Below are 14,453 nucleotides of genomic sequence, written 5' to 3'. Positions count from 1 at the left end.
GGTTGGCACCTTGGCCCTTACCTTCATGTGTTGCAGTGCATAGCCAACATCTGTCTTACTGCTGGGAGGTGGAAACTGTGGAGGCAGTGCAAGGTGGAAGCCTTGACTGAGGCCCCAGGACCCAGCCTCTCCTGGAGGTGTGCAGTGTGCATGTGGCCACATGGGGGCAGCCTCGCAGCATGGCCAGCTGCTGCTGGGAGTTTCTTTTAGCAGGGGGAAACTCTCCAGAGACTTACTGTAGTGAATGCTTCCTGCAGACCCCAGAAGTGGCCTGGGCCTAGGCCTAGAGAGGAGGAAAATGGGCTGTGTTGCTTCAGCCAAACTTCTCTTGATTGCTGTTTCCCTTCATAGCATCCTTAAAGACTTCGTGAGCTTAGAATAGTTTCAAAATTGCAGGAATGAAGGTCTGAAAAATAGTTGAGGTTATTTATCCCTTATCTGATATGCTTGTGGTAACAGGTATCTCAGACTCTGAGTTATGGAATATTTATATATAGGTAGTGAAATCTCTGGGGGATGGGGCCCAAGTCTGCACATGAAGTTCACCACTGTTTCATATCTGCCATAGGCACAAAGTCTGAGGGGATTTTATACATTATTTTCAACGATTTTGTGCACGAACAGTTCCAGAGTATCTTGGGGTTTGCAGCAGCATATGGACTCTTGAGTTTTAGGGTTAGAGCAGTGTTGCCTCCATCCGCACTTATACTCTGTCATCACCACCTGTTGTTAGTGTGCCTCCTCATCATATCCAGGGAGCATCCATACAAGCTACCTAGTCTCTCACCTCACCTCATCTCCACCTGGCCTTTTCTTTCCGCAGGGTTCCAGGGCTCCCTGACTCTAACAATGCCCTGGAAAGCTTGTAGGAGGACTAATGGGCAGAGTACCCTGCTGGGTCCCATGTCATATGCTTTCATGGTTTATTTGGGATAGCCATCAGTAGTAAGGCATCCTTTCACATCTTGTGGCTAAAACATGCATGGCATGTCTGTGGGCCATTTGTTTGATAACTGCCTTTGCTGCTTGCTGTTGTCCCCTGTGTAGAAGGTCCTCCTACAGCTGGGACCAAGGAGCCCCCAGTCACCTGCTTGCTGAACAATGCTCAGCACTCATGCCTGAAGCTACTCACTGTGTCCCAGGACCAGACAGCACAAAGTACAAGTGAGGACAGATGACTGCATCTGAGCCACTTCCTCTAGGCTATCTTTTGCGGCAGAGGACTCTGGCTTGGGCTGAGGAATGAAGAAGCCCTTTAGGGTCCCAGGAGGTAGGCACTCCAGGATGAGGTCCTCAAGTATGTAAGCCCTGTGCCTGCATGGCCAGGCTCTCAGGAGGGAGCCCCAGAACAGGGACCCCGGGGACACAGGTGCAGTACTGAGATGTAGCAGAGCTCTGAAGGGTCCCCAGAGACACAGGTACCACAGGTATCACAGAGCTCTCTGGGACCAAGGGCAAGGTCTGTGGGGATGCAGACATGGGTGGTACTTTGAATGATGAAGCTCTTGGGGTCCAAAGGCAGGGTCCTTGGGGTTGCACTGTACTGATTTGGGGTGGCCAGGAGCCTGGTTAGGGGGAGCAGCTTGGCCCTCAAACACCTGTGCCCTCTCGTGTCCTCCGTGTCAGAATGTTCCATGTACTACTTCATCACTGTGGAAGTGTAGATGTCTGTGGAGACACAGATGTTACCATCTCCTTCTGTTTCCCCTTCTTCGTTCTGTCTTGCCTGTGTGAATAAATGTGCATTTTGCTTTCTGACCTATGTACCAGTTTCCCAAGCTTCACATAGTTGGAGGCCCCTACTAGAGATGCTTTCCAAGTGCAGATGAGGCATGTGAGGCTAGGTTGCAGGAGAGAGATCTGCCCAGGACAGGCTTGAAGCCTTTGCTTTGAGCTGTATGTCTTCTGTGGAGGGGAGGCCCTCAGGCTGTACAGAGGGCTCTTATGGTGGCCAGTGTCTGTCTCTTCTGCCAGCTGACCTCCCCTAGGGCCATCTCATGCCTCCTTCCTCCTGCAGTCTCATTCCCTCACCACAGGAGCCATTCTTGCTGCTTTTATTAAACAGATCATTAATGACCGAAGAGACAGAAACCATCCTGCCCAGAGCCACAGTAATTCATCTCAGATGTTTCACAACATGGAGCGACGAGTCAGCAACCAGCCCTGGAGGTGGCATAGTCCTGTGGCTTAGATGGGTCCCAGCTAATCCCACAGCTTGTGGAAAACATCCCTGACTCCATGTGTCTGTGGTAATTAGTAACATCCCATTAGAAGAGTCTTTCTTCAGCTTTCTGCTTGTTGAAGCAAAGTCCCAGTTGTTGAAATTCAGTCAATTTGGACCTATCCTGTAGCTTCAGTTAGTCGGGATCTGCCCTTTAGTGTTAGTTGGGATGTGTTCTCTGGTCTCAGTCAGGGTCTGTCCTGTAGCTTCAGTCAGTTGGGAACACTTCCATAGCTTCAGGTATGGCAGCCACAGTCAGCAGCACTGGAGCTCTGCTTCCTGAGCCCATGCTGCAATTAAGAGTCCCAAGAGACTCTGGGGACGGTCTTAGCAGCGCAGGAGCACTGAGACTGTGTGCAATATGAATATCACAGACTGTATACAGCTAATTACAGACCAGGCTGAAAGGATCACTGTATCCCAGGCTCCTAAGCAAGTCTGCATAGGGCAGAGGGCACCATCATATAGACAGTGTGGTCCTTTGGGTCCATGGACAGTATCCCTTGCTCTCTCACCCACCCAAAAGAGCCTTCTTCATACTGGAGCTCTCACTCCAGGTCTACACACCACCATCTCCTCAGACTAATGGCTGGTGGGCCAGGCCTTTCTGCCTGTCCTTCAAACCCAGTTACCTGTGTCCTTTTGCTGGCCACTATACCAGCAAAGAACTCCCATGAACAGAAGAGTTCAGTAATGAGAGCCCTGAGAAATGGTAGCTGGGATGGCCGTCAGCTGTGGTGGGAGGGGATAAAAGAGAGCTACCACCACCACCACATTAGCACCTTGCAGACATAAACACAGGTTGTAAAATCAGTTTGGCTTCTTGCAATCAGATTTATTTTGTTCGTTTGGATTGAAGTAGGGAAGTGACCATCCCAGTGAGGGGTCCTAACACTACTGTTTAGTAGACTGGGTTCACATACTAATGTGTGCAGGGTGTATGTGAGGTGAAGGGGTGTCCCCCAAGGCACTCCTATGTTTATCTACCTGGTCCTACAGACCTGTCCTTACCCTGCCTGCCTTCCTCCGGTGAGTATGACTAGTTCTTAGCTACTTCTGCCACTCTTAGGGTAGGTTTCCTTGTAAGGACTGTTGGAAGGGATAGAGAGTGGCGATTTTGCACCTGGTCTCTTTCTAGGAAGGACAGTCATGTGTTGGGATCTTTTTGGTTCCTGTCCCAGGGCCCAGTGAGAGCTTCCTCAGGATGCTTCCTTTCCAGTCCTTCTCTGATATGTAGCTATGGCCTTCAGGCCGTTGTTCCTCAGTCTAGCTGAGGTAGTGTGGAGGCCACTGGAGGGGCTACTTGTCAAACCTGGTATTCTTTCTCTTTCTTCCCAGCCTAGTAAATGTACTCGACTGCTGCCCCACATCTAGGATGGCCTACATTGTGGGGAAAAGTGAGGATCAGACTTCAATTGCAGTCCTTATCTGGGTCGTGAAATGCTGGGGTTGTGGTTGGAGTTGTCCTCTAAATGAAGAACAGGTGGCACCCTGCAGCATCCACCAGGAGCCATGCTGCACCGTTAAGGCCAGCTGCCTATCTTGGGTGCAGAGAGTATCCAGCATGCAGGTGTGTGTTGGTCTGTAAGAGCTGCAGGGCTGCCCCATTGATCTGAGCCCCGCCTGACCACAGGGAGGGCAGCTCTGAGTCACCCAGATGGCGGCAGGCTCCTACATGAAGCTCAGCTTGGCTCCAAAAGCTGGCCATTTCCTGTGCTCTCTGGAACCACAGTGTTCTGTGGAATAGCTCAACTATCCCCACATTTCCTGGTGATGTGTTATATGTATATTTCACCTGGGTTCAATGGTTCTTCTGTTTTATATGCCAATCTTAAAAAAATTAAGCATTTTATTTTAGGAGATAGTTACAGAATTAGCCCTGCATTTGTATTGTTTTGCAAACTCCAATGGAGGAGAGGCTAGATGGGGCCTTGAGGTGGGGCATTCAGCTCTGCAGAGGCATAGGCACCAAATAGACTCATATGGACACTTAGATATACACCCTTCCCTGTGGCAGTCTTAAATGCCCCTCTGTGAGATTCTGAATGCTTGTGTGTGGTTTGCACCTTCCAGAAGTTTTCACCACTGACCTCAGCTTTCTGTTCCAGCATCCGGACTGATCGGCTGCACCACACACCACGAGCTGCCCACTGGAGGCCAGGAGGGCGGGCTGCTGCAGCTGCAGAAGAGCTGGCCATTACTCTCTGAGGGGGAAGCCCAGGAGCTGACACAGGTAAAGGGTCCCCACTCCCACAATGGGCCAGTTTGGCATCCTTGTTCTCTCAACCCGAGTCTCATCTCTCTCCTGCCTGAAGATAGGCCTCTTTTGGATTGTGCAAGGGCTGCTTAAGTCTCAGGGTTTGCTGTACTTCCTATAGTTGGAGAAAGACAGGAGGGGAGCTGCCCATCTCAGGTCCCTAGTTTCATGGCATGCAGACCCATAGCATGCTCACCCAATTTCCCTGGTGGCCACTTCTACCTTTGAATCTGTGTTATGCATGTGTGTGGACTCTGTGTATGTACACTGTGTATATGCTGTACCTGTGCTGTACCCTATATGTATGCTGTATCTACCTGTGTGTGCTCTGCAGCATTCATGTGCTCTATGTATGTATGTTGTGTGTGCTTGGTGCACATGTGGGTGCTACACGTGAGCATGTTCTCTGCTCTGCAGATGTGCATGTACAGTTGAGGGACCAAACCTGGGTCCTCTGCAAGAGCCTCTGCTGAGCCACCTCTCCAACCCCTCTACTACGTTCTTAAAGAAGCTTAACACTTTTCCTTAGGATATTGAAATTTAAGTATTCCATGTAAATACTTTTAACTTACATACCTATAGTTTTGCTGGATAGTGCAGTTGCTTTTTCTACTGGTTTTTAAAAATATTTATTATCTTTTAAATTTAAATATTTTATTATTTTTATTTTATGTGTATGTGTGTATTGCCTGCATGTAGGTAAGTGCACCCGTGTCACACAATGCCCACGGAAGACAGAAGAGGCTGTCGGATCCCCTAGAACTGGAGTTATGGACAGTTGTTAGCTGCCATGTGGGTGCTAGGATTCGAACCCAGGTCTTCTGCAAGAACAGTGTTCTTAACTGCTGAGTTGTCTCTCCAGCCCCTTATTTATTATTTTTATCTGTATGAGTGTATTGCCTACATGTATATAAGTGCACCTGTGTTGTGCATTGCCCATGGAGGTCAGAAGAGGGCATAGGATCTCCTGAAACTGGAGTTAGGGATGGTTGTTACCCACCATATGAGTGCTGGGAACCAAACCTGGGTCCTCTGCAAGAGCCTCTGCTGAGCCACGTCTCCAACCCCTCTACTAGTTTTTGAAGTAGCACCTTACCAGCAAGTCATTTCACCTATAGATATTTCAGTATATACCCTTAAAAGCTAAGGACACTTGAAAGGTATAATGGCTCACCTCTGTAATCCCAGTACTCAGAAGGCTGAGACAAGAGGACTGCCAGGAGTTCAAGGCTGGCTGAGGCTATATATAGAGAGATGCTGTCTCATAAACCAAACCAAAACAATAACAGAAACAAGCAGCACCCAGAAAAGCTGTTCATGTCAGGAGAATGAGGATGAAGCAATAGGATCATGGATTCAAGCCTAACCTGGCCTGCATAGTACAAGCCTATCTCAAAGTAAAGAAATGTAAAAAATTTTTTTAAAAAGCTATTAAAAAAAGTAAGCATAATCCTAATTTTACCTAAAAAATTAAGTGATTAAAATACTAAGTAAGAGCTTGGACTGCCCGAGACCTCCTGTGGGCATGTCTAATCTCTAGGGCCTGTAGCCACACTAAGGGACTGTCCCTGGGAATTGCAGTTGATACAGACTTTCAGCTTTGGGGAACATGGCTCAGGTAGAGCACTGTCCACTCCCATTGGGCAGTGCAGTGGATATGAACAGTCATTCCGTTAAACCTGTTTTTAAAAATGAGTTCTCAGATTTTTGTCCACATAGGCACAGACTTCTTTTGACCTTAGCAATTTCCTCTTTGGGGAAAACAAAAAAAAGCATTCATCTTTTCTACGGGATATTTTAAACATATTTGTCATCCCTTTTTCCTTGTAGTCTGGTGGTTGTTTTTAAGCATGGCACAGGCACACTGCTAGCTGTGACCAGCACCTTCTGCAGGTCACTAATCACATTGACTATGGGACCTCCCGGGTGTGGTCATACTTTTGTGGGGTTTTGAGAAAGCCTAGTGCATCAAGGCCCAAAAATCTGGGATTTCCCTGAGTACCCTCCTGACAGCCTGAACCAGAGTACATGGGCCTTGAGATGGTGGGTCTGAGGGCACCCCATGCCTACCTCTACAAGAATGTCTGCATCCCACAGTTGTGTTTATGTGGGAACTTTACTTGTTAATTGCAATAATGGTCATGTAGTCTGAGAAGCCCTTCCTGTTTCTGAACATCTACTCTACCAGCCCTACCCTAAAGTTGGGGACAAGATGGAATGATGTCAAAATGAACACATCCCAAGCCCAAAATGGGATAGGACATGGCTGTCTGCACCAGTGTCCAGGATAGTCCACACTGGCAACACTGGGTACCATGTGTAGGGGCCTTGGTGTTGTAATAGGGGCTATGACACTAGACAGGGCCCTAGGAAAGCTACTAGGGCACAGAAGAAGACAGGCAGAGACTGCCTCCTGGTCAGAAGTAGCAGCCTAGCATCACATGAGATAGTCTTTTTGAGGTAAAACACATGTTTCATATTTAGAGAATTCCTAGCTGTACAGTTGAAGCTCAAGCATAAGTAGGAATGAGTTAAATTCGGGGGAAAACAAAAATGCAAGAAATCCTCCTCCATCCAGCTGTGGTTTGGGTTGCAGAAGCTATTAAAGCTATTATGTTGAGATGTGTCTTGGTGATTTAAATTGCAGTTGGGATGTTAGCGGGGAGGTGGCCAGGATTGTACCAGGATGGGAGTAGGCTGAGTGGGTGTGCGGTCTGTGGCCACCATCTGCCACGTCACTGTGCCTGGGGGAGGAAGAACCCAGGAGGCCACAAGGAAGCACATCCCCTAGATTTGGCAGAGCTTCTTGACTGGTAACTGGTAGTGTCTGCTCTTCCTCAAAACTGTGGCTACATTTGGTTCATGGGATCCTCAGAGTCACACTTATTGGTGAAGGGTTTGCAGATGATAAAACAGTACTGTCCCAAAGCAGGACATACTGGGTATATGTGGGGTTTCTTCCTGTCTCTCTTTCTGTGTCCTGACCTGTTGGGAGGTTGTTCATCCCATGTTGCCTTTCACTGGGAGGGAACTGGTAGAAATCAAGCTGGTCAGATCTGGTGGGTTGTAGACAGGAGGACACAGCTGGCCCTAACAACAGGCTATGGTGGAGAAAGGAGATTCCTGTGTGTGACATCCAGTGTTGTGTTGGGAAGAGTGTGGAGTGGCTTCTCATACTGGGCAGCTGAGGCCCACAAAGCATGCTGGTTTTGCGGACTTGATGTTTCCATCTTTGGAATCTCCCCTATGCTCCAGTTCTACAATGCATCTATACCTGCCCTGATAGTTAACTGGAGCTTTCTGGAAATAATTTTGTGGCTCTCCATTGTTTATAGAACCTGTTTCAAGAGATTCATGGGCCAGTGAAATGGCTTAGCAGGTAAATGCACTTGCTGCCAAGCCTGATGACCTCAGTTCGATCCTTGGGACCTACATGGTAGAAGGAGAGAATGAAGTAGCACAGATGTCCTCTGCTGGGCATGGTGATGCACTTGGGAGGTGAACATCAAGCTCGTGAGGTCTAGTGGGTTGTGGGCAGGTGGACACAGCTGGCCCTAGTGACAGGTAGGTGAACCTTAGAGTTCAAGTCAGTTTAGTTTACATAGTGAGTTTGAGGCCAGCCAGGGCTGCATAGTGAAACCCTATCTCAAAATGATAATACTAGCTGAGTTGTTGGGGTTTTTTCTGCACACGGGAGTCATTTTTTCTTTCCAAGATCATTGCCTTTTTCCTTTCTTTCATCACAATTTTGACCTCCAGGGTACGGACTTTACATCTTTGTTTCCCAGGAAAAGCTTGCAGCCTCATCAGCTCTATGCTTCTCATGAATGCCTGTTGCCCCCTTGAGGAAGGCCTGCTGTTCTGTGTCAGAGTGTTTGATCAGGAGGGCATGCTGGCTTTTATCAATGCCCTCCCTGCTCTAGTAGAGATGACCCTGTGGCTTTCCTGCTTGTACTGCTAACATGGTGAATCATTGATTTCCTCACATCAAGGTCTGCACTCCAGGATCCATCCATCCCATATGGATTTGGTTTGCTTCCTATGTTGTGTTTTCATTTTCATTCATCTCAAAGAATTTACTAATTTCCTTCCATTGGTTGTTTCAAAGTGTGCTGTTTAATTTCTATATATCTGTGAATGTTATGGATTTCCACATTTCTAGTTTGATTCCACTGTGGTCATAAGAGATACTTCCTATTATTTCAGTCTTTGTAAGTTTATTGAGCCTCATTTCCTGGCATATGATGTATGCTGGAGAATGTCACCAAAGTACGAGGCGGTGGGAGGGGGTTTCTGATTCATTCTTCCCATGCTAACAAGGACCTCTGTTGGCCAGCTGTCCCTAGGGTAGCTTCAGGGTGGGGCTGGTCACTAAAAGATGAGGGTAGGATGAAGTTATCAGAAAAAAGTGATGGGGAGATATGGGAGGAGTTGGAGGGGAGGGAGTGGGCATGGATTTGATCAAAACACCTTATATGCATGTATGAAATTCTCAATAAATTATTTTTAAAAAAGAAAGAGAGAAAGACCAGGGTAGGATCAGAGGGTAGGGACAACCTCACCCCAGCCCCCAGAGAAAAAAGAGGGGCTGAAGGTTGAGTGGATCACCAATGGCCAGTGGTTGGATCAGTCACTCCCATGGAAAGAAACCTTCATAAAATCCCTAGGGACAGGTTCAGAGAGCTTCTGGGTAGTTGAATATATAGAGGAGCATGGGGGGATGGTACCAAAGGAGAGCATGGAAGCCCCTTTCTGTCCCCATTCCTGACCTCTTGCATCTCTTTTGTGCATCCTTGGTACATTATCCTCATGATAAACCAATCAACACAAGTTCCGTGAGCTGCTTAAGCAAATCAGTACAACCCAAGGAGGGGTCCTAGGAATCCTGATTTATAGTTGTTGGTCATCAGGAGGAGGTGACATAGCCTGGGCTTACATCTGCACTGAGGTGGGGACATCTTGGGGAACTGAACCCTAGACCTTGGGATATGATGCTGTCTCTAGACAGATGATGTCAGAGCTGAACTGAATCTGAAGACATCTTGCTGGTGTCTACTGCTGAGGAACTGACTGCTTGTTGGTGGGGAGAAGTCCCTACCCTCTTGGTGTCAGAAGAGTTTGGGTACAGTGAGTCTGAACTTGCTCTTCCCCATATCCTCAGGCTGGGGTGTTCATGTGGATTGTTGGTTATAGTTCATTCAAGTCCTGTGTTTCCTCAGTGATCTCTCTAGATACTCTCTTCCCTTTTTATCAATTTGTCAAAATAGGTGGCAAGTATGAGGCAACTTAGGTCTCTGCTGAGAAGCAGGTCTTGGGTTTTGAGTTGTCAAGTCATGTTAAATGAATGAGAGAGTGACACCAGGGAGAACACTGGCCAGGAGCTATCTGTCCTTCTGTCTGTCTGTGTGCAGCATGAAGGCAGCACATGCTGAGATGAGGAAGGACAGTTGCTATGTCCTTGCCGTGTGACTCATTGTGTCTAGCATTAGGCTTGCTACTGTCCCTTGCTGCACAACAGGTGCCTGGAGGTTTGGGTAAGAACAGATGGTGCATCTGTGCCTCATGAAGCAGCATCAGGCATCCACATGTCAGCCAAGACTGGCCACCTATGGGGAGCTATGGCTTGTACATTTTCCCTATGTCTTCCGTTTTGCAGGGAAGGTGCATCGCATTTTGTGTAGTGAAGATTCCTCATTCTGCAAACGCTTGGCTTGCTTCATGAGCACCTCTAATTGAGGCCTGGTAGCAGAGAACAGTGTAACAGTGGCCTGAGACAACCCTAAACCCCTGTAGTCCAGTGCCATTTCCATGTCTGGCCTTCAAGTGAGAACAGCTATTTGTCACTGGCAGCTGGCCACCAGATGTAGCTCAAGGCCCATGGATTCTGGAAGACCTGAGCTTAGCCACTCTTCTGTCTCTGAATCCCCTCAAAAGTGGCACAGGCAGACCCATGTACACCATAACATGGGGGATCATGAGATGGGAGCCTCAAGCCTGCCCTCCTGCCAGCCCCAGACCACCAGGAGCTCCCAGGAATGCAGCCACTGGGACAGGAGACTGGGGTGGTCTGTGTGTGTGACGGATCTCAGCAGAGCATGCCCCTGCAGCCCCTGGAGCTTTGTTGTTGCAAAAGCCAACTTTCCCCTCTTTTCCTTCTCCACAGCATGTTAACGGCTCTACTGGAAGAACTATTCAGAGTTGCAGACAGCTTGATTTATCCCAGCTCTGTTCTTAAATGGTTGCTAATTTCTCACTGCAAGAAAATTCACAGTTTCTGGGTGAGTCAGTGTATGAACAGTTCAGGGCAAATAGCGTAGCTCATACTAATTCACTGTAGGCACGCATATTCATGTGGTCATACTCCAGGTTCTGGGGTTGTGTGACAGGGCAGAGCACCTTCTTTTTTCAGATTCTATGCAGAGATAGCAACCACTGTACTGCAGCATACTTGGAGGCACAGAGCATGTCCTCAACTGGACTTTCTTGAAGGCACAGCCATATATCATGAAGCCAGGGACCCTTGATAGTATTCATGGAAATGCCATCCATGTGATCGATGCATACAGGCTGCCTCCATCAGTTCTGGTTCCATAACTTCCTGTCGTTATAGACAACATGGAAATGATAAGGTGGATGGGCTCTCTCCATAGTTGTTCTTCTGGTATGACTGGTATCGTGTTGCTGTCAACTAGCATGGTGGTGGTGATGCTTGCCCCAAGTCCAAGCAGCTTTGTGCAGGTAGACCAGCCATTTGATACTGCTGAGCCAGAGTGGCCTTGCAGACACAAGAGACTGGCAAGGCCAGGACAGCTGGAGAGCCCTCAAGGTTCCCCTTAGCAAAACCCCTTGCCAAATGGCTTTTGTGTTTCTCTGAAAACACAGCCGCAGGCCTCTTGTCTGCTTCCTTCCCTGACCTCATGTATTCCTTTCCACTTCCTCCCTGGTTCCACTTGAGTCACCCAAGCCATTCCCCTTCCCAGCCATAGACACCGAGAGAACCTGACATGGCTCACAGACAGGACAGTAGCACTTTCCATTGACCATTGTGTGGGCATCCATAACTTCCCTGAGCAGAAGAGCCTGCAATATCCCAGAGACTTCCCCAGATACACACACACACACACACACACACACACACACACACACACACACACACATGTTTGTGTGCTGTGTCTGTCCTGACTCCTGCCTGGGCTGTGCATTTCTTTCTTCTGAAACTCAGAGCATTTTCAGTCAGGTATTCTGTATAGGTGAAACTGCCTGGTTACTGTTTGTTTACTGGTCTATCAGGGACTTTCAAGCATCCTTTTTGAGCCTGGTCTTTGACTTACAGCCAGAGAGGGCTCATCAAGGGGCCACCGGGTATGTCAGAGGCTGGCAGCATTATGTTCTGATGACTAGACAGCTTGTCATCCTGGGCCACAGAGGGAACAACTGTTTTTAAGGTTTGGCCAGATTTCATGAGCTCCATTCTTTCCATCTCCTGTTATATGGAATGTACATGGTACTATTTAATTACTTCAATCTCTCTCTTAAAGAAAAAAGACAACCAGTATTCTAGAGGTACTAGTGCTTGGAAAGTTAGCTCAGTGATTTTCTTTGTCTGCAGACCTAATAGTTGTTGGATGTCTTTTCAGTTTTGGCAGTATTAATTAATTCCAAGTGCATTTTGGCAGGCAGGAGAAGGGTCTTAGCAGGCTATTTGGAATGGGTTCTATTTTTAGAGACTTAAAAAATGGTGAGACTTTTCCAAATCAAAGGTTGGATAGCAACCACCCTTTATTTTGAGTAGTTATACAATAAGATGCCGAAACTTGTGTAGGCAATGAGTTGTGTGGGCCACAGATTATTATATGTGAATATTTTTCTTTGATAATTAGGCAAAGGCCACAAAATACACAGTCTTTTTTTCTTTTTTTAAAATTGTATTTGTTATTTTTATTTTATGTGTATGCGTGTATTGCCTGCATGTAGGTAAGTGCACCTGTGTCGTGCAGTGCCCTCGGAGGTCAGAAGAGGCTGTTGATCCCCTGGGGCTGTAGTTACAGATGGTTGTCAGCTATCATATGGGTGTCAGGTCTTCTGCAAGAGCAACCAGTGTTCTTAACCACTGAGCCATCTCTCCAGCCCCCAGTCTTGCTTTCTTACTGTTTTTTCTTTTCATTTTTTTTTAAAACAAAGTCTCATGTAGCCCAGGCTGGCCTGAAAACTTGCTACAGAGTCAAGAATGACCTTGAACTTCTGATCTTCCTGCTTCTAACTCCCAAGTTCTGGGATTACAGGTGTATACCACCATATGTGGTTATGGTACTACTGGAAATTAAGCTTCATCTGAGCTACATCGTTATCCCACTTGTATTCTTACTTTGGCTATAATTTCACTGTGCACAAGGAAGAGACAGGTGATTTAGCCTTACAGGAATATGACAATGGAAATATCAGACACACAGGGTCTGTCAAAGAGACCTAGTTTTTATGACCAGGCGAGCCTGTGGTCCCTTTATCCTGCATCATGTGGCTAGTGTTTGTCCTGGCTAAGATGTTTTTTAAGCATAACATTCACACTGGCCTATGAGGACTTTTGTATTATGTATATGTGTGTTATATATAACCACTCATGACTTTTGTTTATTTACGTTTGAAGTCTATTTTGGATATATTCATTTCTCATTCCTCGGTATGTGGGCATTTAAAAAATTACAGTTACTATGCTGCAGCTTCTGTGGCTACTCCAGGCTATGAGGGCCAGAGTAGACCTTGGAGTCCAGCATCCCGGGATGCGACAGTCCCTCCTCCAGACCCTGATTGGGGGCGGGGTGCTCTCTTTTCAGGGACATGTAATATCTCACAGTATCCTGGTGCTTTGACTGAGTCATCATCCTATGGCAGCTAATGCCAGGCAGATGGTTATGTCTCTGTGAGCTGGCTAAGCCTAGATCTAGTGAGCCCCAGAGCTTGGGGCCAGTGTTCAGCCTTTCTGGGCCTTGGTTAGGAAAGAGTTTGAGAATTATCTGAGATAAAATGTGAAAAGTTCCAAAAACTATGTTCTGTTAATTGCATTTTTAAGATAGCTAGGAATGAAAAAGGTAAAAAAAAAAAAAAAAAAAAAACAGTAGGAAACAACTGGGGGGATCAAAAAAAAAAAAAAAAAAAAAAAACAGTAGGAAACAACTGGAGGTATTACTGTAATCCTGTATTTTTGGTTTTCATGCAAGCATGTGGCTATAGCAATAAAATATAGCTCATATGGACCAAACAGCCCGTATCTGAAGCACCCAGAATCAGAGTGTTGCCTGTTGTGGATTGTTTAGAATTTTGGAATAATTTTCATGCATAATGAGATGTTTTAGGGCCTGGACCAATTCTAAACATGAAATTTGTTTGTTTTATATATACCTTTTACATATAACCCAAGATGATCTCAATATTTTTAGTGCACCTGCATTTTGGAGTTTTTTGTTTTGTCGTGTTTTTATTTTTATTGTTGTTGTTTTGAGATAGGGTATCCTATAGCCTAGGCTGGCCTCAAACTTAATTGTGTTGCTGAGACTGGCCTTGAGCTCCTAATCCTCTTGTCTCTACCTCCCAAGTGCTGGGATTGTAGGCATACCCCTCCATGCCTGGTTAGTGCACCTGCATTTTGATGTTGCCTGTTTAGTGAGGTCACATGTGGTGCTCTACAGTGCCGTCACATCATCTCAGAAAGTCTCAAATTCTAGATTTGGGGATAGAGGTGCCAACCTGTCATCCTAATGTGACAGATAACAATTTGGGTAATGGACAGCTTTCACTTTCTTCTTTAATTCTCTTCCTTCTTATAAGTACTTATTTTTCCTAAATACAAACAAGACAAGTGGTTGTATCCATTAAAGGGAGCCAGTGGCTAAGGTACTACAGGACCCACACACGGCCTGACTGGAAGCTGAGACACCCAGGATTCTGGCAGGACCCAACCCCTAGCTTTCAAAGAGGCCA

The 14,453-nt window shown here is 46.7% G+C and overlaps 1 protein-coding gene across 6 annotated transcripts in view; it reads left to right on the top strand.

Annotated features, from left to right (window-relative positions):
- Snap47 (synaptosome associated protein 47) overlaps nt 1-14,453 on the top strand; it is a 48,063-nt gene that overhangs the window by 18,786 nt on the left and 14,824 nt on the right. For all 6 annotated transcript variants that reach the window (XR_003850597.1, XM_029566900.1, XM_008839739.3 and 3 more), the window contains exon 4: nt 4,330-4,454. Coding sequence is in view for 5 of the 6 variants with exons in the window: in XM_029566900.1 (XP_029422760.1) it covers nt 4,330-4,454 (125 nt within the window). In the remaining variant the exon portion in view is untranslated. The remainder of the gene's footprint in view (nt 1-4,329; nt 4,455-14,453) is intronic.

The sequence above is a fragment of the Nannospalax galili genome, unplaced genomic scaffold (genome assembly GCF_000622305.1).
Source record: "Nannospalax galili isolate Female #2095 unplaced genomic scaffold, S.galili_v1.0 scaffold730, whole genome shotgun sequence".
In the NCBI taxonomy this organism is placed as follows: domain Eukaryota; kingdom Metazoa; phylum Chordata; class Mammalia; order Rodentia; family Spalacidae; genus Nannospalax; species Nannospalax galili.
This window is presented reverse-complemented; position numbering and strand designations above follow the sequence as displayed.